The sequence below is a fragment of the Molothrus ater genome, chromosome 17, assembly GCF_012460135.2.
Source record: "Molothrus ater isolate BHLD 08-10-18 breed brown headed cowbird chromosome 17, BPBGC_Mater_1.1, whole genome shotgun sequence".
Taxonomy (NCBI): Eukaryota; Metazoa; Chordata; class Aves; order Passeriformes; family Icteridae; genus Molothrus; species Molothrus ater.
This window is the reverse complement of record NC_050494.2, coordinates 5675965-5700156: the sequence shown is the minus strand read 5'-3', so window position 1 is coordinate 5700156 and position 24192 is coordinate 5675965. Positions and strand designations below refer to the sequence as shown.

At 44.7% G+C, this 24192-nt stretch overlaps 1 protein-coding gene across 1 annotated transcript in view; it reads right to left on the bottom strand.

Moving 5' to 3' along the window:
* The window catches only part of TOP1 (DNA topoisomerase I), a 65953-nt gene extending 44654 nt beyond the window's left edge, over positions 1-21299 (bottom strand). The window contains exons 1-2 of the mRNA XM_054516657.1: positions 21167-21299; positions 20644-20668 (exon numbers count right to left, since the gene is read on the bottom strand). Coding sequence (XP_054372632.1) covers positions 20644-20668; positions 21167-21199 — 58 coding nt within the window. The 5' untranslated portion in view covers positions 21200-21299. The remainder of the gene's footprint in view (positions 1-20643; positions 20669-21166) is intronic.
* Between the last annotated feature and the right edge of the window lie 2893 nt (positions 21300-24192).

The window sequence follows — 24192 nt, the reverse complement described above, 5'->3', positions numbered from 1 at the left end:
GACAGATATTGTGTCTTTTTCCTTAAAAGGACTGGTCTGGGAAACTTGGCTTCAGAACAAGACAGACCCCTTAGATACTGCATTCTTCATTAATCTTGTCATTTGAAGGCAGTACTCCTTGCTTTTAAATAGAGGGAAAAGAAGAAACCAACTGGATGACTTGGTGATGAATCTTCACAGGAGAATACAGACAGGTGGATAGAGAATTGTGTCCAGCCATTCTCAGTCCTTTAGAACAGCTCCACCAACTTCTCAAGAAGCTCCCCTAAGCTCCAGTTTTAGTATGCAAACAAGGATATTAGACAGCTTGTTTAAAACATGAAGTTTGCAAAATGAAATCAATGCACCTTTTGCTCCACTGAAACCTCAGGACAACTTCAATCCAAGGAAGAGAGGTAAAAGGTGCCAGCACTGCTGACAGGGACAGCACATGGTGGCCACAGACAGGGCAGGCTGGTGCGTTCACTTATCCATACCCCGAACATTAAAAGCTTATCAGGGAGACGTTAAGCATGCCAGAAAAAAAACCTGACTGATCACTCCTACCTTGTGACTGGAGCCTCTGGGAGATGAAGTTAACCTGAAGCAAATGTCACTGCTGGCATTTCATCAATCTCACCCAGACTGCAGAGGCTCGGGAGGCAAAGCAAGACGTGCTTTAAAAGCCTCTTCAGAAAGAGGACAGACACACTTAGTACACATGTTTTGAGCCCTTCTTGAAATTATTTTTCAGCCACACTGGATTAATTGCTTATTTTCTGTGCACCTCACTTTTTCACCTGCTGGGGAAGAAGCTAATACTCTGTGGGTAATAAATGCTTAAGTAATTGAGATAGCTGTGTGGCATACAGGGATGCTGACCTTAAGAAACTGCTACACTACAGGCATCCTGCAACAAAACAACTACTGGTGTAGACAGAAGCAGCAAGTTTAATGACTTGTCAGCACCTTTTACATGGCCTCTTCCCAAAGAGGTGGCACATTCACATATGCCCATTCCACAGCAGATCTTAGTTGTTGTAACAAATGCATAAAATCACTGCAGTAAAATTGCAGTAGACAATATTACACAAAGAACAAGTCCAAGGAAGCCTTATAAAGCATGAAAATACATGTTTGATCAGTACAGAAAGGCTAAATTAATAGCTGCTTCTTACACATGCCAAAGGGCTCCCGACTGAGAGGCAACAATGAAGTTTCAATTCATTATTTGCATTCAAAACCAAAAAAGTTCCATGTGAACAAAAACATGTGTTTCCAGGGATTCCCAAGATGTAAAACATTCTCCTGTAATTGTATATATAAGAGTCAGAGACTGAAACCCATTAGTATGTTTCCACTAACAAAGCAGAATAAAACAGAACAGCAAATTAAAACTTCAGGAATGACCAGCGTCAGTGAACAGCTTAAAATGCTGCTGTGCTGGCATGAAGAGAGTAGAGTCCAGAGTAGTCTCCTAAGGAACCAAGAGCAAACCCATTCTTGTCCCTAGTGACATTTATTCTTATAAGGCTACACTCTCATAAGTGGAAGTACTTATTTTCCATTGCCTCCTCCATTCAGAACTGGAGTTCCTTGCCTTCCCTTACTGGGGTAGAAAAGGTTTCAGCAATTTTTTCCTAGTGCTTTATGAGTCTACAACCACATGAATAAACAAAGTTCTGCACTGCATGTCCATCTTTAAAAAGAAGCAAAACTAAGACACACTTAACAGCCATAGCCCACACTCCTGCACATCAGGAAGCTGGGATGAGGCAGAGAGTGGGATCTAAAGAGCACAAGCAGATCTAGGGGAAACAAGTTTAATCATAGTTACCTCTGAGGTTTCAAAGGCCTTACACATATTGTAGCTCCATCTGCATCCCCATTTGCTAATACACAAATATACAAGACTGGAATCCTGAAGGACTTACAGGTACATAAAGTGACTGTGGCTGAGCACAAGCAGCTGTTACAAATTGACAGGAGGGGGAAAAGCAGTTGATAAAAGCAGGTTCCTTGTGGATTTCAGGTCTAATACTGAAAACTTTTACTACGCCATCTAATCTCAGGCTTTTCCAAATTCTCTGCCGCTTCTTCCCTATTGCGCAAAACACAGCTAACATAACCGGCACGGCAGGACAGACGGACTCACCAGGAAAGCCTGGACAACTGTTCACAAACCAGTCTGGCATCCAGGGCTGTAAAACTAGCTTAAAATTATGAAAGAAGGTAAAATTTCAGGGCATTCAAATAGATAATGCAAGGGGGACTAATCCTATTTTCACAGTCAGAAAGAAACCAACCTTTAGCACAGATCCACAGCTTAGCGCGCAAACTGTCACGCGGTGCTGTCACACAAAATCTTTTCTCGGGAAGAGACAAAGGGAGGGATGTACCCACCACACCGAGGGATGTGTGTGCAGGAGACAGAGACAAAGAGAACTGCCAGGGTCACCCAGAGTGGCTGAGGAGAAAGAAGCAGGAGCACACGCCTCTGGAGAGCCAGGGCAGAAGGTGAGCAAACAGGGCAATCCCAACATTAACAGCCCTGTTTAGACTTTGGAGCTATCAGGGACTGCAGGAGATAACCTATCCCTTCAATATTATCTAAAGCAAACCTCTTTTTTCATTAACCCTTATTTTTCTGGTTTGCAGGAATCTTTTCCCTTAAGAGCTCTTGGCAAGCCATTTTGGCTGCAGAATTTTGGGGACAACATCAGTCCCTTCTCAGGAGGATGAGCAAGCCAGGTGGACTGAAACACCAAGTGCACATACACCACAGTTACTTTTCATCAGTCCCTTCTCAGGAGGGATGAGCAAGCCAGGTGGACTGAAACACCAAGTGCACATACACCAGAGGCACTTTAATTCTTTGGTTGCTTCCAAGCTCCAAGAACCGGAGCCAGCGCTCAGCTGCAGCACAAGAACCAAGCCCAGACCAACAGCACAGCATGCAGGGACATTGCTGCTGCCTCACTGCAAACACAGGTAGGTGAGAGCTGGATCACCTTTGGGAGAATTTTGGCAAAGAATTGCCCCAGGAACAGCTCTGAGAGTTACTTCAACAGACTGGGTCAAGAGCAAAGAGAATCTTTCGGTGCAATCTGTCACAACTTCGCACTGCAGACAAGAGAACTTCATGTTCTGAACACCATCCGCACACTGAGTCAGTGCCCCCAGCACAAGCTCCTTCCGCCTCCAAATGCTCTTTACACCATCATTAGCGTGGAAAGGTGCAAACAGCACAATTTGTGATGCAAAGCCAACAGCTGATTACTGCATGCAAACTTACAAGGTGAACCAGGAGAAAACAGGGGCAAACAATGACAAATTCTAGTCCTTACAAACGGTAACAGAGACTTCAGCCTATATATCAACCTGTATTTTAAAAATAGGTTGATATTATTTTGGGGTGAAGTTTAAAAACTGTAGTAGATTACAAAAACCTGCTGTGTTGTCAGGAGTAATCACCTTGCAATGATGTCAACTAGAAAAACGCTTTCTCTTGCTGGCTGTGTAAATCACTGCTGTACTTGGATTCACGGAAAAGAAGTTTTTTGTAAAGACTACCTGGAATCCTGACACCTCCTTAGCACAAGAGTGATATCCCAAGAGCAGCTCACACAGAGTCTGTGTTCACACCAATACCACACCAGGACAGGGCTGGTGTGTTTGACTGACCTGGGTTTAATCCAGAACAAGGGCTCCTCCAAGGAAAAGTGTAACAAATCAGGGGGGAATAAAAAAGCAGTTGCATTGACGTGCCTCTCCTGCAGCAGTGGATGGCCAGCCTGTGTGAGCAGCCAGGATCACACAGTTCATACACATGGGAGTGGTACATGCTCAGCGTCCTCAGGGAGAGGCTCTAATGGCAGTTGCTCAAAGCCTTTTATTAACCACGCCTTGACAGCTCCGTGTGGCTTTGGCCAGTGCTGGGCTCCTGCTTGCTGTAGGGAGGAAAGACTAAAGAGGCAGCACCCTTGGGAACAAGCCTCTGCAATGCTTGGTTTGAGACTGTAAACTGAATGCACAAGACAAAGAAAGTGGCTGATAGAAGCTTTAAATCTACCATGCAATACCACTGCTTGATGCACCAGAGTCAGACTATTCTCCTACTTGTTTAATATCATTCCCATTAAGCTGAACTGATGGGGTAGCATGGCCAAAGTCTTAGAATAAATTTGTTTGAGAAGACTGAGAACTTACTTTTATTACACTTGAACTGGGTCCTCACTGTAGGAGCAACTCCCACGATGATCCCAGACAGGATTTTTTTGGTTGGGTCATTTTTTTTTCCTTGTATCTACAGTGATTCCTTTAAAGTGTAGGGCTGCACTGGATGGATACAGCCCGATTTCACCTCTGTCCCCATTGTGGGTGAGTTAATTGATCACTCACCCACAAGAGGCCAATTCCAGCAGTGTCTAGAAGCATTTTATCAGAATCTGCCTTGCCACAAGTCCCATTCTCAAGTCAAGGGAGGGAATGCAATTCCCCTGCCTTAAGGGGATTTTACCACAATTAGCATACAAGAAGAAATCTGATTCCAGCTAAAACACACAAGAAAGTAAACACAACGTAAATGTTTAATGACGGTTGAGATTTCTACACTACTGTACTCCAGAGTCTTCTGAAGGAAGGGAAAGAGGGTGCAGAAAGAAGGATCAGCAGAGCAGTGTAGGACACGGTCGATTTAAAGGCAATATTTTAATAAGTAGCTGCACTAAATTCCACTGGAAGTCTTCAATTTACAAAATGTTACTTTAAGTCACTGATTTTAATCTCTTCATGCAGCTGTAATCTGTTTATTATGTTAAATCCAGGCCAAATCTCACTAGTTGACAACTGTTACATCACACCATTACAAATACCTGAATATAAAGCATAACCTATTGACACAGGATAAAAGGCTGTGGCTACATTATTATGCATGGTACACTCCTAGCTTCTTCAATTAAAAAACTCCATGCAATGTATTATCAGTTTGGTGAGGGTTTTTTTGTTGTGCTTTGTTTGCTAGTTTGTTTTCTTTTTTTTTCTTTCCATTTTTTAAAAACTTATAGCTAGCATCTCTTCATGGAACACACGGTTAACATTTTCAGATTCCACCCCATGAAGAACTCAAATCTGCCTTGAATAAGACATGAAGGGGAGGAAACGTTTATGTAATTTGTTTCCCATGTAAAAGAAAGCAAGCATAATCCTCAAAAACTGAACTGAATCAATTCTGGTTACCCTGTGCTTCAATTTTAAGAGCAGTCCTTTCTTTACCTACGCAGAAATAACAAGTTGTGGAAACAGCTTTTTCTTCTTAGCTTTCAAATGCCCTCCACTACCACAGTCACTAAATGAGCTGTTTAAACCAAAGGAAATAGGTTGCAGGTGCAGAGTGTCATCAAAAGTTCATTTATCACTACACTTCAGACTCCAAGTGCTTAGCTAAAGGCTCCCATCATATCAGAGCTTCTGCTCTACAGCTACTGCAACATAATCACATTCTCTACTTTCCAGTTTTCTGAACATGAAACCTGATATTTTTAAAATGTTCTCTGGTGAGAGGAGTAGAAACATGCTTGAAAAACTATGAGCAGTACAGAAGCAACCATAAAGATTCAAGGCTCTATTATTTCTCTTTAATATAACCTAAAGTGAGAAACCCAAGTTATAAATCTTATTTTCAGGGGTATTCCAATGCATTACGAAATATTTATTTCCACTTGATTATTTTACAGCAAAAATAGGCAAAGGAAACAAGATGAACATCTAAGACTATTTACAATCTCATAATTTATTCCTGAATGATTCAGCTCTAATGCTATGAAATATTTTGAAATTTCTTGGCTGCCAGTTTTATATATGTTGAGACATTTTTTTTTAAAGTTATGATAATTCTTACTAGAGTCAAAATTGAATCAATACCTCTATTAAAATTTATTATCAATTTTACATTAATGACTAATACCAGCATGGAAGCTGCAGCCACTCCAGCTGATTTCACACTTTGCTCTCACACTAAGAGCCCAGAGCAGCAGCTGCACCATTCCCTCCTGTCCTGGTCTCCCAAATATTTCAAGCCTGTGCTAGACAAAATCACATGTGGGAGTGAGAGCATTATCCAGGTATCCAGCAGAGAGCCAGGCTTACTCTCCTCTGAGCAAGTTCAGCTTTACCCAGGAGTGCACAGCAGCCCCAGCAGTTTCTGAAACTGCAATATCCAAATACATTTAATCTGTTTGAGTTTCCAAGCATTTCACTGACATTATTCTGCAAGTTTTAAAGTGTACCACATTATTTTTTGAACTAGCAATTATCTTATTTCCTGTACTCCAGTCTCCAGCAGACCAGGGAAAATTTGCTCATTTTCCTGTAGTCACAACTGCGACCTGCGATCACCTTTTACTTGATCCTGTCAGATGTAAAAAGGCTCCAACAGTGAAAGCCTGGAGCCTTCTGCTTTCATTAATGGGCTGTGTAATACTAAACAGGGCCCATAAGTGGAGAAAGCTGCATGACAAGTAGCCCTAATACCAGAAGAAAGAATAATTGTGACTAACTATTCTGAATATTAGCAAACAACATGAGATACTTAACTTCACAGGCCATCCTCAAAACTAAGCAGCTGCTCCAACAGCTCAAGATACTCCTGAAGAAAAGTGTTTAATAAAATTGAGAATTAAGTAACAACTTGTAACAGGAATACTTTTCTTCTCCTGATGTTGTACTGAATATCCCAAATTTGTTGGATACAATTTAAGTTCAACCTGGTTTCCTAAGTTCGAGGTAAAGCAGTGCAGTAGTCTCTGCTCAAGAAAGGATCTACAACCAGAGAAACAGTTCAGCATTAGGTTTTCACAACAAGAGACTTTAGAGTATGAGTTACTTGAGATCAAAACATAAATCAAGACACTTTCTGTCACTGCATTCACTGTGACAAGTAGTAGAATCCTGTTGCACTTCCCAGTAAGACAGCTACCCTGATAGAGAAGCTGCAATTTTCCTTTTTAAGTGAAAGCCATAAGCAGGGACAAATAAAACAAGGAGGTAATTTGCTAATACCAAGCACGATATGCTAAAAAACAAACAAAAAACCCATCTAACTTTGCTACTATGAAAAATACAGTTAAGGTCATGCCCAGCATTTGTTCCATAACAAAGTGTTCTATGAACTACGTGCACATCTGATGTACAAGGGTAATTCTGGGTGGATTAAGTGCAAGGGAAAACTGCAGTGACCTACAGGGAAGAAACATCTTCTGATTCTTGGTGTACAAAGATGCCTGACAACATTAGTCTGTGCCTTTTTGAAGTACCAATCTCCCCAAGTAATTTGATCTGAATGTAACTAAACCCATTCAGATGACAGGATCTGGGGAATCACATACCTGTAGTTAGCAAAGTGCTGAATACACCACCTAGTAGTATATACACACTGTAAGAATACCTGGCTGTGGTGAGGAAGAGGCAGGAAAGATTTAAAAAAGAGCCTGAGCTCACAGGATGAGGAACTGAACAAGTGTCCCTGACACTTGCTGACCAAATGACACCACCATCAGACCTGGATATAAGAGACCTGTCACAAACCTCGAAATTACACAAATCTGCATTAACTCTTGAACCTTCAAACACTTCATGGATGCTTAGAAGAAAGCCCTTCTGAACACTTTATCTTTCCAGAACTGAAAGCAACTTGAAAACTTACTTGTCCGGCCTCTGGAGCTACTATGATAAAGATTACCATTATATTTGTTTGTAGTCCCTGTACTACAATAATTTTTAAATACTTTTCTTAGTACTGGGGAATAACAATTAAAGTCAGGCCATGTTTGACTCTGGTTACCTATGGAGCTAATTGCCAAACACTAATTCCAAAGCTCTGCTGAAATTAAAATGTTAACACACACAAAAAGACATTATAAAAATTTATCTAAAAAAAAAACCCACACACTAACAAATTCCCTTTGGAATTCAAGTTTTCTTACTCTGGATTAGAATCTGACCATGAGGCTCCTGTGCTGGGGTGAATGGATGGGGTATTTACAAAAAGGGAGAAAAAACACAAAAACTTAAATTAAAACCAAACTAATTCTGCCCTTAATAAATGAAGCTCACATCTGTTTTGAACACTGTTTCATGCTATTGTGAAATACAGCTACAGGGGACTTATTTCACAAAACAATGCTCCACAGCTCATTCCCTACAAAGGAAGTAATTTAAAAATACACCCTAACTTCAGTACACAAAGGCTTAGCAAAGCTCTGATCCCTCAGAAATGTGGCCGTGGTGTCAGCATCGTTTCACATTCTCACCAAGCACACTGAGCAGCATGGGCACAGCCCAAGCACAGATTGGCTCCTGGGAGATCCAGTGCCCCTGCTGAACTCACTATTCCTGCTGTCAGCAGCCGTGTACCCAGCTTGCTGAAGTGCACATAGACCAGATTCAGCTAGTGTGCAAAGACAACACTGGCAGCTTTGAAGAAAAATCTATCAGATTCTTGAAAGAGGCAAATATTGCCCAGGATGAGTGTTGCAGGAGAGGCCCACTCATGAACACAGGGAAGGAGAATTTTAACTCAGGCTATGGTTCAAATGTAAATTCATGTTTTGCTGTGCACAGACAAGCTCATGTTTTGACAGTGATGTGGAACAAAACCATAAACTGACAATTATGCATCAGTGGACAGAAGTCACAACAACAGGGCAGGACAGGAAGGAAGGGGAAAATGTGTTAGACAGAAAGCAGCGCTTCCAGAACAACAGCTTTACACCTTCACTTCTGAAACAAGAAAATGATGCACTTGCCAGTTCAACTGCTTCTGCCTTTTGCCCAGGATTCAATTTAAGAATTAAATTACTGGGATAGCCATCTATTGCCAGCTGCAGCCTCCATCTACTGCAAGACAAACTATAGACTGGGGCAAATAAAGCTACTCTGTGCTGGGCTCTCCCAAGACTTCATGCTGACAACTAAAGCTGCCAAGCTGTACTTTTTATATCTATATGATTACAACAGCCTAAAACCCAGGAAGCAGCTTCCTTTAGACACAGGTGATGCTGAATAAGCCCACTTGATGATAAAAGAAAGACACTGTTTATGACAGCTACCAAAATCCAGAGAGCAGCATATTTTAAATTAGAGGGCTCTATCTACTCATAAAAACAGGTATTTCAAGGACAGCCTGCTTATGCTCCCTAATGAAGTGCAGGTGACATACACAGCTATGATAACATGACTCAGACAAGATGATGGCTCCTCTGACAGTCCTCCAGGTTTTGGAGTAGGAAGAAGGCAGGAGGAGAGGAGATGCAAAAGTGTAAAAGGCTCTTGAAAAATGCAAATGTTTTCCACGTTCATGTCCAAAGGTATCCTGGACAGCTGGAGAGATGTCCCATCTGATGGAGCAAGACGAAGTAACCCAAACACCTACACACTTCTAGGATGACAACTTGTGAGCATCAGAGTTAACAGCCCTGACATTCAGACTCTGATTTGTGCCAGTGCTTGCTTACTGCAAAGACGGATGGAGATGACACCTACAGAGGGATTGGGCAACACTGCAGAAGTTAACCAGGGTCACTGTTTATGAGTTCATCTCACACTGCAGTTCTGTCCACATGAACCAACTGCCCCTGGGTGTCTGGCTGCTTACACTGTGCACAGGAACACAACCTGCACCTCACTTTTTCTACTGCAGAAAGCACACAAAGACTTTTGCTCTGTATCCTTGAGGTGCTCTGTAAACCACACTGCAAGAATCTCACCTTCAGCCAAAAGCCAAGTGTTGAGGGGAAACCCCAGCAAGGAAAGTTAACTCTGATCCACACATCAAAGGCTTTGCTGTGCACAAGCAGCATTACCACAGATATAGCACATTTTAACAGCCTCAATGACATTCCCAGGTCCTCAAAAGAAAAGCAGGCTGCCTTTTATTCCCCATCTGGTGGTCATTAACTCTAGAGAACAAACCTCAGAGTACGTCACTAGCTCTCCTTCATCCCTCCATTTTGTACATGCTGCTTGTGTTGCAATGAATCATCCCCTTCACATGGATCTCCAAAGAGCTCCAGCTTCCCGTTTCCCAAAAGGCTGGATTAAACTGGAGAGTGCTCGTCTGACTTGTAAGGTGCCTTCCTAAGGCAAGTTTAAACCAGTACCTGCCCATCCCAGCTATTTTATCTTTCCAAAAACTGATCTTACTCACACATTCACAAGCATTCACAAAGTGGGAGAAGACATAATTTGCTCTTCCTATTGCTCCAGGCCCAGTTAGGAGACACTCACGGCAAGGTGGCTGTATGGTGCAAGAGACTGATGTACTTGATACCAGAACCCTACACACAAACCAGGAAGACACCATCTCTCTATTGCAAATCCAGTGATTTCATTAATTGCAGAACCTTCCACACAACATTTCTAATTTGTACTGTATCATAAGTATTTGTAAAATAATATAGCACCACAGAAAAAAATGCCCACCTTAGCCCCTGAGATGAGATTTGCATATAACAATATGCTAAAACTGCAGAAGCTCCTTTTTTTTTTTTTTACTATGTGCTGCCCTTTGATAAGCACCTCAGTCTTAAGCTGGAGAATGAATTAAAAGTCAGAAGCAAGTGTCCAAGATGGAACTGAATCTCCATCCCAGCCAGACAGCTTTACATCTATTTCTGTGCTGGAAAAAATCACTCCACTATGTTCTGGTTTCTCCAGCTCTGAGAAGAGCATAGTACTCCCTCTTTCCCCATTGTGCTGCCTATTTAAACAATATGGCCTGAGGACAAGATAACAATGTACAGCACAAATGACCTTAAACCCAGACACAGCATCCATGAGTAACAAAATGTCCCTCCCTGGTGCTTCCTGCCTTCAGCTTCAAAAGAGTCTCTCTTCACATTGAACCCTCCACCCTCATGTCCTGAGCAGAGCACCGAGCACTCCAGACAAGGTGACAGCTGGCAAGGCAGCACTGCACCAAACCAGAAGCTGGAATAAGAATTGCCAACTTATCAGCTACTAATCTCCCTAAGGACAGCACAAACTCCATCCTCTTGCATCTGCTGCAGAGCAGATGAAGGAAGACAGCCTACCACCCGGTTATCAGGTCTCCAAAGAGACTGTATGTAACAGGGGGTCTGTCTCCTGCTACTACCTGCAATTTTCTCCTCCTAAAACTCTGCTTACAAGTTGTGCTTAAACACTAACTCCAGAAATCTCTGCCTTTTACTTAGAAGATCACCATGTTTCTCAACTCCACCTCCAGCTACTGAAAAATCTGCAACAGACTCTATAGTTTAAAGGGAGAAAAAACGCTGAAGTGTCTTCTCTCCTAAAAGGTCTTTATAAGCCACCTCTGCAAAACAAGAAAGTGCAACCTCAGAGGAAGAGGAGCAGCTGTTTTGACAAGTCTGGCCCTCGTTCAAATACCAGGATAAGCCTTGAGTAGTAAAATATTGCCATCAATAAAAAGTTCAACTAAAGTACATTGCCCTGGCCCTAAAGTACAGGTCATCTATTCCATGTTACATGCACAGGAAAAGCTGTTGCAATGTTGTTCAATTGAAAATGTGTACAGAAGTGACAAATGAAAGAAAAAATGTTCTGGATAACACTCTACAAGTTCATGCTCTTGTGTGTCAGAAGCTGTGTTAGGCAACAGAGCAGAGTATGTGACAAATGCCAGGAAAAAATTAAAAAGCTATCTGCACTTGGGGATTGCTCCATCCCTAGGAATTATTTTCTTGACTTTTTAACTATGAAGCCACATCTCTGGCCAATGTCTAAAAAAACTGTTCTTAAAAATTCTTAAAATTATTCCCTTTAGACACTGCCACACATCTAGCTGCACCAAACTGACAAGACATTTGGATGGAAACAAGACAACTTCCAATTTCCTGCTGCATACACTGAGTAATAGAGTGAGCCCAACACTTCAGAAATTCCAAAGCATTTGGTAAAACTTATTTCAGGGCAGCCAAACAGTGGATTTTAGGCAGAAAAGCTGTATGCAGTTTATGCATGTTCAACACCAGATCTCATATTTAATTTCTTCTTATAATTTTTTCTTAAACACAGCAAAATATTCAACTACTGAGGTCCTAGATGCTTGCTGCAAAAATTAGTAACACTATGCAAATCAATGACTGGGATTACAAAAATGAGCAATAAGGAATAAAAGCCACCAGGGTCTTATTTTTAGAAAACCACTGAAAAATAGCATTATGGAAGAAAATGGACATCATGAAGAACCAGAACTATGCCTTCATTGAGAATGTAAGAGTATTTCTCCCCCAAATAAAGCTGCACTATGTGCTGAATGCTGTGTGTGTGAAAGAGACTGTCAGCTGTACACTGCAGCTGATGAGACCTAGCAGGCACTTAGCTAGTTGTCCAAACAACTAAAACATCAGTGTGTTATCAACACTATTCTCATACCAAATCCAAAAGCACAGCACTGTACCAGCTACTATGAAGAAACTTAACTGCAGCCTGCCCAAAACCAGGACACAAGTACATCCCCACCATGGAACATGAGTTTAATGGACATGGCCAAAGATGAGTTACACAGACTGATAAAAATATTTTAGTGAAGCTGCAAGTACACTCCAAGCTTTCCTGAGGCAGAAATCAATCTCTCTCCAGTGATGGAAAGATACAGGCAGCTGCAGAATTACTCTGCTGCAAAGCTGAATTCCATGAATGTCCATCTGTCTGTAACATGTCTATGCTGGGCAGAATTATGAAGGAAAATCTCCATCTTTTGATGGGTACCATGAGGCTCAGCATTCTGCAATACTAATAGAGAAGAAAGCCATTGTCTTGCTAACACTCCTTAAAAAGCTCCTTCTCTGACGAAGGTATAAGATAAAAATACATAGAGGGACACCCACACAGCTCACAACTGCACAAAGCATATGGCAAGCTTGTGAACATGAACAAATACACTCACGTCAAAAATATCAATAAGGAATCCAAAAACCTCGGCTGATCGGAAGCTCTGTGGGAAGCAACTTTTGTCTCTTTGAGACTGACAGGAGCTTCCAATTAAAACCAATTCCCAACAGTCTGATGCTGTCCCTCTTTACCCTGCCATCATCCCAATTTCAGAAGTCAACACCTTCAGACTTAGGCAGGGGTTTAAGTAGTCCAGGTGGAGATGCAGGGTGTTTTTCTTGAGGAGACACTGTCTGCCGAGGCTGAGTGACAAGCACCTACGCTAACTTTTCCTGCTGTGCCTCCAGTGAGCCTGCACTGCCCCCATCCCATCAAGATAAGCACTTCAGACATTTTCCAGCCCCCACCTCCAAAGCCTCCCAAGACAGAAGTAAGGCATGCTCACTGCTGCCCGTCCTTGGGACTCCTTCATATTGGGAACAGGCAGATCCCAAGCCCAGAGCAGCTGTCAGTGCAAGTCATTCTTCCAAACTGAACTACTGCTGCAACCACCTTCGAGAGAAACTGTTCAGACTCAAGTAACAGCCATGAAACAAGGTGAACTTCCCTAGGGTGAAGCAGCAGTAGAGTATTTTATTCTAGCAGAGAAACAGGCCTTGAGATGATGGAAAACATCACCAGAACTCTGTGACAACACTAGAAAATTTGTGAGTCAATTCTTACTTGAACCGCTGTCCTCCTCCTACATCTTCCCTCACTACAGAACTCCATCTCCATCATTAGTATTAATAGAGAACTAATTGCCAAGGTCTCCCACATCTCCAAAAGCATCAAGTCTGATCTCCACCAGTTGGAGGATCTCCCAGATTATTGTTTGTTGCAAGGACTGGCACAAAAATGTATTTCCTGCCACTGCTCCTGCTGATACAGAGAGGGATTTTTTAAAAAGTCCTAATTTTTTCTCAAAGAAGTCAGGGAATCATTGATGCTAAGTACACGTTACAAAAGAACAAATTTCAGGAAGACTGACTACTGCTTCACATTCTCCATTTTCATTCTGAATTCTGGAGCTCTCACTTGTTCATCAGCTGAGCAGCTACAGAAGTCAAATTTAGAAACCAAATCTCCACTTGAAAACATGCAGGTATGCTCATATTTTTGAAGCCAAAACCAATTTTTTAATCCTCCTTACACCATACAGGTCACAAGAATCTAAAATTAACCTTCTCCCTTTCTTTTCACATCACCTTCCTAAAGTCCTAACTCTCGCTGTGACACCACAAGATATTACAGCATTGACTAAGATCAGTAGTTTAAAAAGCAAGCATTCAAGACGAAAATATTTCCAACTATAAACCTCATTAAATCCACTGGAACTATTTAGCATTTATGTCAGCCAGGACATTTTGAACAAACGCTGTGCTAAAAATACTGTAGTCTCATACACACCGGGAAAGCACTACTACAGCGTGTTCAGCTGAGCTAGGGAATAGCAGGAGCCTGCAGCAGAAAAGGCTCTCTCTGCTCTGCCTGGAACAGCACTTCCACACTGTAGTAATTCCAGTGTTCAACCACTGATGGACAGTGGAAGCCACCAGAGCACACACAGGGGAACTCACTGGAGCAGGGAGCTACTGGCAGAGTAAGGACAACAGTAACTGGGAGCACTTTAAAAGGAGCTATCCTTTTAAATCCTACTGCACCTATGAACCGGGTTTTACATTTATTTTCTACTGTTTTTTTCAGAAGAGCAGAACAGCAGCAAACTTGCTGCTGAAACCACAGCAAGCTCATATCCTTTTCTCATTCCCTGACCAGGAGGATTCTGAAATCTAAAGATGATCCACATTTGAATGCTGACATGCTGAACAGCTCAGAACAGAGAGTCCTGCAGGGAGAAGGTACAGGCAGATGTGTCATATGCTCTGTCAAAAGGGACAGTCCCAGGACAGCAATGTAACAAACACTGATTTCAACATCAACTATCTTCTCTCAGATTTGGAAAGCTAAGACACAGACCTTCAAAAACCCAGGCAGAAGCAGCATATATAACACTAAATAGACTTTGCTCCCATGTTTTGGAGTATGAGGTTTTCTATTAAATGGGGAGCAGTATCTATAAAACTGGAAGCCACAAAATCAATTAAATTTAATAAGCCAATAAATATTTGTGAATGCTCTACATGTTCTACAAGGATATGAGAAACTGAATCAGCACAACCAGCTCAAGCAGACTTGAAAGAGAAACTGTCCCATCTTGAAAAGCCACAGGAAAAAAAAATATTTCCTAGGTTAAACTGTATTTCTCTTAAATAGTCACTGTGACATTAAAGCCCATCCCTGCAGTCCAGTAACAAAAAAGCAGATACACTGTCAGTGCTCCATTGGTTTTAGCAGAACTACAGCAATTTACAACACCAGGAAGAATCTGACCTGGAGCCTCCCTCTAACAGGGCAGTGGCTTGTGCTATTTCAGCAGGTATTACTTTAACAGGAATCCAGTGAAATCATTAACAGAGGAATTTGAGTCAATGAGATGTTAAGTACTTGCTATAATTACATATTATTGCAGTTTCTGCTGACAGTGCAACTCAGGAGGTTGGAATTCAATGAACTATCTAACAATATCTGAAGTCACAGTTGTAAATGAAATTAAATCTGATTTGTGCTTGATCACATTTATGAGCTGTGTGTCTAATTTACATGAAGCCATGTAAAAAAAGCACACTTTTACACAGGTCCCCTGGTTCAAAATTTTTCATGTTTTACAAAGTAAACAAAGAAGCCCTGATAACACATTAGTAACAGAGAGTGCTTAACACTGGAGTGAAAGAAGAAACATCTTAAGAAAACCCGCTAGGAGGAAGAAACACACGGGCCATTAACCCCTGAAACACATCTTCCAGCACATTTAAGTAATTCTGCTGAGTTTTAACAAAAACACAAGTCAGCTGCAGCTCCCAGAAACACACTCAACTCCCCAATCCCACCAGACACCCATTAAGTTTTAAACTAAATGCAGAATGTGTCAGAACAATTAACACAACAGACCTCAAGGTCTTTAGCAAAGCCCTTCTGAGGCTTCTGCTGGGGAAAATAAATACAACCAACTTATGTAGCACATGATAGTGAAGAACAGCTTACCAACAATATGTTTATTTACATTTCTGAGAAGTGTCATGAATGATAAATTTACTTCAGAGTACTCTCACCTATCACAATCTGAAAATTCCCATCGTGAAGCTACACTGTCATACCCTAACAAGGCCTGAAAGAGATTGCTGTGAACATATTGAAAATCAATGCAAAAACAAAATTAAGACATTTTGCAAAGATTGGCGTCTTATGTAAAATACTTCTGAAATTAAAAAAAAAAAAATCTAAGTGGTTGCAGACTTAAAACTACCCAAGTATTGTTCTGAGGCTGTGGGCAGCACTTCCCACAATGCAGGCTCACCACCAGCACTGCAGTCTGGAGCAAAGGCAGGGAGCCATGCAAGGAAGGAACAAGCTACATTCTTCTGGATTCTCATCTCACGTATCACAGAAAAGGCAAAGGAAATTTTCAGCAGAGATATCAATCTGCACCTAAATACTATTAATTACCTTTTGTACTTTGGATCCCTTGCCAAACATTTGACATTTAAAGCATTCCTGAGACGTGTTCCCAGGGAACTTAAAAGACAGTTTCTCCCTGCCATGTCACACACACACAGAGCACAGGCAGTGCCTTCACACTTCCTAAATCCGTGCAGTTTGTTTAGCACAGTGGCTCTAACAGCAGTGCTAAGGTACACACAGCCCTGTGCCAGAAGTGGCCCTGCTCTCCTTCAAAAAACTCTCACCCATCCAGAAGGCGCCAGCAAAGGCAGCAGCAAGGAAGCACAAATCTGGTCTCCAACAGACTGTTTCACAACCACTGAGAAATCCTAAAGATCTCTGCTATGTTGCTCTACAGTTTGTTAGCATTTAAATCACCCACACCTCTTATTGCACAGCTCTGTCATCCATGAAACATGAATTTAATGCAAAACACAAAACGTGCTGAAATTCCTTAACTTGTAAGGCATTTGGTTCAGCACTCCTGTTATTTAATTTGAATTTCCCTCTTGCTCATTCCTTCATGTTGCCAGCCTGATAAATACACAGATGCCCCATGAGCGCTTGGGCCAACAAAAAAAACCTGCCAGCTCCTGATAAGATGCTGCACCAGTAAGGGCTTCAGGTTTTTTCTCCAAAAAAATACTCACTGTTAAAGCAAGCCCCTCCTTCAAACATGTTTGAATTCCAGAAGCCACCTCTGTGAGGCTGGACAAATTCACACTTGACTTCTGTTAATGCACTGTAATGGTTACTCCAGTGATACTTGACCTCAAATTGCATCTTAACATTACTGGCCAAATCAACTGGAAGCAAAAAGCACTGCTTGGGGTGATGTCCTCAGTCTCCACACTGAGCACTTCTGGATTTTACACAAGTTCTGATCACAGGCTGCTGAGCAGCCAAGGCACTAATAGCAGTTAGTAGAATTTAGTAGTTTTGGAATGCAATTTGATTATTTTGCAAACAACAGTAATTTTTATCTACTGCACTCTGCAAACACAATGGGAGAGCTCAAAGTCAAGATAAATTGCTTTTAGTCTCACTGCCCTCAGTAGTAAGAGGTTGTTACATCCAACCTGAGTAACAAAGCTCTTAAAGGCAAAACTCAATAGAATCCAAATCTGTGGAGGTGGGGACATTTTCAGCATCCAAGCTGTAGTTGGAAACAACAATTGTGGACTCCATTTCCCTTCTGAATGCTGAGGACTGCAAGGATGTTACTTGCAGCAAAGGCTGGCTGTTTCAGCACAATACTGCTCTCAGCATGGTCTGCAAACAGGCACTGCTAGGACTGAACATGGGAAATTCTTTGCAATGCGTACGGATCCTAAAAATACAGCTAAGGTGAAAAAAATACCCACCACAGCCAAACAGGGGGAGAACCTGGATATTGACATGGAATGCAATTACTCAAGTTGGAATTTGCCCAGGACACTCTTGCTTAGAGTGATCTGGCAATTTAATGACAAGAAATAGCCAGGAACACGTACTTACAGCTGGCACCCCCTCTCATACCCAGCACTACCCTGCTATCAATGAAATGGGTGTGTAACCAGACCCAGCTACAACCAGGCTGCACCGTGGTGACCTACAATGGGCAGATCCACCCAACCCACTGCAGCTGCAACAACTTGTGTGACCACAACTCGAGGTAGTGTGTCCACTGACCCAGATAGGAACATTAATAACAACAGGAAGCTTCAAAGTGCTTAAGCTGCCCTATTACTGATACACTAGCCAAAAGTCACCCAAAACACTCTTAACTAACAAAAATGTTTACTGCTGCTACACTCAACACTTAGAATGAGTCAGTACCAGCCCCCAGAAAAACTTCCCTTCCCCCAAATGTGAAATACAGGAGGCCTAAAAGGAGAGTTTGGCTTTACTGTTTAGCGCTGCCTGACAACAATCAGAGTACAAACCAATTCTAAACATCTGGGGGAAAAAAAACTGGCACTTGGGATTCCTACCACCCATTCTTAACCTTTGCCACTAAATAGGATCAAAAACCAAGAAAATAAGAGTAAGAGCCTCAGTGCTCTGCCTGAAGGAGAGCCGCTGTTCTCACATCCGCGTGTGACAATTCCCGATGCACCAGTGCAAAGAGCTCCTGTGCAGGGGAAACCAGGCTCAGAGCAAGAGAGGTGACAGATTTTCAGGGAGATCAGGGGTGGTCACAAGTTCAGAGAGTCCAGTGTCTATTCAGCATTATTCCCTTAGCAAGACTAACAGGGTTACACGTACCTTCCAGTGCTGAAAAGGGTTTTGGGGTTTAGGGGCCTCTGATCAATGACAGTGATGTTACATGACTGCCACAAATAATTACAGTAGGAGGGAAAGGGTGCTGATGCCTGCACTGGTATGGATTTGTTGGGTGTGCTTGATTTACCAGGAATTCGGTTTTTCCATCAAGGTGTCTGACTTTGAATTTCTGTATTGAATTCCTTCAACACATGGTAGAAATAAAAACCACAGGAGTTTTAAGAGCTGTATGACTAAAGCTCTTAGAAGAATAAAACAGCACATGGTCACAATAGAGGAGAAAAATCCCTCTGAAAGGTTCACTGGAAGATGGAGTCAAAAGGTCAAATATACATCACTTCCTCTATGTACAACAGTACTAAGTAACTAAAGCTTACCAGGGAGCATTTTTCCCTAAATAAAGATGATCCTTAGATGAAGCAAGTATATTAAAAATGCTTCAAGAGTTACATCCGTACTTCTTGGGAAATCCACTGCACCCTTTTTTCCTGATAACAATTATTCATAGAGCCCCACTATAAATTCAGAATGGAAATGAAGAGTTCAAAACGTGCATATTTAATACTGTCTGCTCCTGCTGCACACACACAATCACATTCCAATGAACTGACAGAACGAAAGGTGCTCGCAAGCGTAGATCTGTAAATATTTACACGCAATAGCCTACAAAGCAACCAGGCACGTGGACATCATCCAGAGAAGCATTCTAAAAATTAGTGTAACTATAAGTCAAGCAGATATTTTCAACCCCCTTTTGGTCCTCTAACAACTCAGCAGTCAGGGGACAGCTCAGAGCTCCTCACACATCCCAAACAGTGACAGTAATACACACACACAAAGGTTGGTTGTATACCCTCAACTCCTTTTCACCCTATTTAAGCCCTTCAATTTGACACCTATCAAATGAGACAAGGCTTGCAATCAGCTTGCTTCCTATAAAAATTAATAAATTACCAGAAAAAGTTAGCAGTCAACAGGCTGATTAGAAAATATTGTACGTCTGTATATATATATATGAATATAAATATACATATAGACAGCTAAGCATATATATTAATATATAAATATACCAAAAATTATATATAAGTGTATATATATATTAAATTACAGGACTCCTGTAAATGTTTCTGAACAAAATAAAGTTAGCTTGTAAAGTCCCTAAAGTGATGCTGTCTACCTTTCTGGAATTGTCTACACTATGGTCTGTTGGGTTTTTTAAAGTAGGTTTTCATTTTAATTTAAAAAACCCATCTAACAAGTTAAAGTCACATCATTTAAATAGCCAGGAAGAAAATAAGACTGATCTTAAAATGGATGCAGCAGCTTCTTTTAAAGAGCAACATGTTGCAATCACCTTTCATTTTAGGGGAAGGGAGGGATTCCCTCAAAAGAACAGAGACGGGGAGCAGTGGGGGAGGGAGCCTGCGATTTAAAAAAAAAAAAAAAAAAAAAAAAAAAAGGCGACTTGGGATTTTTAATTTTTTTTTTTTTTTTTAGCTAAAAACTTTGCTTTCCCCTCGGTTACAAGGGGCTGGTGCCGGGGATGGCGGCCCGGTGCCTCTGCAGAGGCGGCTCGGCGGCAGCTCGGGGAGGAGAAGGAGAGAAAAGCCACAGAGAGAGAGAGAGAAAAAGAAAATGGCGCAGAGACTAAGTCCCGACCGTCGACAAGGCGACTTTCCAGGGAGGAATCGGGGCCCAAAGGCGACCCCGGCAGAGCCGCTGCGCTCGGATCGGGGGCCTGCGGTGCCCCCACTCGGGGCGGCGGGGGTCGGGGGGGGCTGATCCCGGCGGGAAAGGGGCGCTTTTGGCAGCTCGATGGGAACAATGGGGCCGGTGAGCGCGGAGCCGGGACTTAGTCTCTGGGACGCCATGTCTGTGCGAGGGGCGCGCCGGGGCCGCACTCACCGTTCGCTCGGAAATCCGCCTCGATCTGCGGGGAGAGCACACAGGGACACACCGTCAGCACGCCCAGCTCCGCGGCGCTCCGGGGGACCCCCACCCCCACCCTCACCCTCATTTTTAGGGGAATTAAATACTAAACGAGAAAAGCCCGGCGCGATGCGGAAGGTGATGGGGGAACCGGTGAAGCGCCCCCCCGGCCCCCGCACAGCTCATGAGGGGAACCCTCCCGAGCCCCCCAAAGGGGAGCGAGCCGGGGGAGCGCGGCAGGCGCCCCCTCCCCTTCTCCGCCCAGCCCGGAGGTCGCACGCGGGTCCCCCGCTCCAACCGCCCCCCATCCCACCGCGGGGGGACAGCGGGGCTGACAGGGCTCTGCCCAGACTTATGGGGGCGGCCGCGGGGCACGGTCCCCGCGCTGGGGTTACGGGGGGTGGCGAGGCGGCCAGCCCAGGGCCGGCACGGGGAGATGCGAGCAGCGCGGCGGGGGTCCCCCGGGAGCGCGCCCCGCGGGCGGGCACGGGGCGCTCACCTGGGAATCGTTGTGCAGCTGGTCCCCGCTCATGCCGGAGGCGCGGGCGGCCGGGCGGAGCGGGAGGAGCGGCGGGCAGAGGAGCGCCGGGCGGAGCGGGACGCGGGGAGCGCAGCGCGGTTGTGTAACAGACTAAGTCCCGGTTTCGGCACTCTGCGCAGGCGCGGCGCCTTTTAAAGCGGCGGGGAGAGGACTGACGGGCAGGGGGCGGGAAGCGGCCGCGCGCGTATTTGCATCCGAGCCACGCCTCCAGAGCCGGCATTATTTGCATGCGGGCCACGCCCCGCCGGCGTGACCGCTCCGACCCGCTACCTCCCCACCGTACGCTACGCCGGCTCGCTGCTTTACATATCCGGTCCCGCTCCTTCCTTTCCCTCATCCAATGGCGCGGCAAAATTCGGCATCATTTACATGCGAGGCCCCGCCCCCTTCCCGCGGCTGCCCGGCCCGGTGCATTGTGTAAGAACCCGTGCGGCTCCGTGCGCGCAGCGCGCATGCGCTACCTGCCCGCCCCGCCGGCTGTATTTGCATACGAGCCCCGCCCCTGCCCGCAGGCCCCACCCCCAGGGCCGCATGGCGGGCGGGCCGCTCTGAGGGGAGGCGTTTGCGCTGCTCTCCGCGATAACCCCACAGCGATGGCCCCGCAGCCCCCGGTTCCGCTGGCTATGGGGCCCTCGGGGCTTCCCCTGAAGTCCCGCCGCGCCAGACCCCCCCACAGGCACCGGCGCAGGGCAATTAGAGCATTTCCTAGTGAGAGGAGGCGAGTGGGTGCGCCCCTTGTCCCGCAGACCCCTCGTTATCAGTCTCTGTTATCGGTATTGCTGACCCCTCGCTGTCCGCCTCTGCACGCCACCGCACCAGGCTGGAGTGCGGGGGCCGCAGGAACCACGAGGAGATGCTGGGGGAGGATGCAGATCAGGCAGGTTTGGGCTCACTTGACTCGTTTAAGTCAAGGACAGCACTGGTGCATTGCATACAAGAGCATTAAAAAGGGATCAGCCCGCAAGGTTTTTCTCCTGGCATCAGCAGGCTCTTAAAATTTCTTTCTCCTGCGAGGAAATGGAGGGTAAATGGGGCCAAAGCTTTATTTTCTTTTAGGTAATGTGATAATGAAGCACGTGCCTGCCTAGAAAAACACCCCTCCTTCCTCAAGCCAAACCTGAAGACATTTATTTCTGTTCCGCAGCAGCTCTTATAAACGGGTTTTCTTGTCGGTGTACTAAATGGCAGGTTTAGTATGCATGGCTGGTACGTGTCTCACAGGACTGACTCCAGTCTTCTTGGAGCTTCCATCCTCTGCTGCAACACAGACTGTACCTTTCCTCAGCTTCTTTACACAACCAGAGCTTTGATTTGACACTAAAATAACCTGGCGCTGCCAGGCTATCTGAAGAGATACATCAAAATGTAAGCAGTGACAGCAGCCACCTATTTGCACTGCATATTTATATCCTGCAAAGAGAAAACTCTGTCACTTTCTTACCGTCTTCAGAAGAGGATCTGAGGACTTCCTTTTTTTACCGAGAGCAGGCAAATATTTCTGGCTCTGGAGCTGTTTATTATGCAAACTGCTTTAGTCACTGATAGATTTTTTTAAATATAAACGTAATGAAAGGGCTGTTTCAGACACCGGGAAGAGGTGTGTGCCCCTGGCTCACAAGAATGAGGTGAAGGCAGGCTTTGCCCTGGGTTTGAGCCCCTCCTTTGCTGCCATCCCGGGCTGCAGGGCTGTGTCTTTTGAGACAGCCTGGGAGCGGGCTGGCACCTCCTGCTTCCAACATTAGAAATTCCTCAAAGCTCTCCCTTTGAAGCAGCAATTTCACTTTAAACCTCGCATCTTTGTCTCCCCAAGCAGCCCTGCTCAGGTGGCTGGCTGTGCCTGCCACAAGAAAGGGACCCGGCACGCTGCAGCTGCAGCCAGCCCTGTGCAGGGGAAGGCAGCACGGCCCCTTCCAGCAGCTGCCACCTTCACTGCACCTCTGCTTGCAAAGCAGAGCCCCCGAAACCTGCGCACGAGAGGTTCAGCGCTGTGCTGCCGGCAGGAGCCTGCTGAGAGCCGGGTGGCAGAGCTCCGAAGGAACAGGGAGCTCCCCAGTTTGGTATCTCGGGTACTGACAAGGATCACTGCCGCGGCAGCACTGCCAGAGCCTTTAGGGACGAGCACAACCTTGTGCTCGAATGTCAAACACCTCTCACACCACGGGGGAACCTGCGGCTGAGACAGCCGTGCTCCAGATGCCTCCCAGGAATCGCTTCCCATCTGCTGCACGGAGCCTCCTCCTCTGGAGCTATTGGAATCCCACCGGTGCACAAACCTGTGTAACCTGCTGTAGGAGAGCCTGCAGAGGCACCTCCCAAACCCAGCCATGCCGTGGGATCCGTTTTGTCCCCAGTTTTCCACAGGGTAATGCTGGAGCCTGCAGGGAGCCCCTGCTCTGCTGTTAGAACCCAAGAAGCAGGGTTATATATATATATATATATATATATATATATATATATATATACAGCTTCTTCAAAACACATTAAACCGTAACACCCGTGTGGCCCCATCTGTTGCAAGGATCTATATGATAAAAAACCTTCTGATCACCAAACCTATAACCTGCAGCACCACCGTCCAGGAGGCTGAACCTCCCTCACCCCCTTCCACGCTGGCGTCCCTTGGGACACGGGAGGCTCTGCCAAAGGAGAGGAAGGCTCTCTTGGAAGGACAGGACACACCACTGTGAAGTGGTCATGGCCACAAGCCTGCCAGAGTCAGAGAAGCATTTGGACAACGCTCTCAAGCACAGGGAATTCTTGGGGTTGTCCTAGGTGGGAGTTGGACTCGGTGATCCTTGTGCATCCCTTCCAGCTCGGGAGATTCTGATTTTAAGCAGCCCTTTCCACGGTGGAGGCTGGCAGTGGAGGGGTTAACGTGCTTGGACCCGCTTCCCTGGCGAGGCTGTGCACACCCCATCAAGATAAATGGGGGAAGTTCACACCTCGGAGTGCTGTGGTCTCTCTCCGGGGCTCCCTGGGACCAG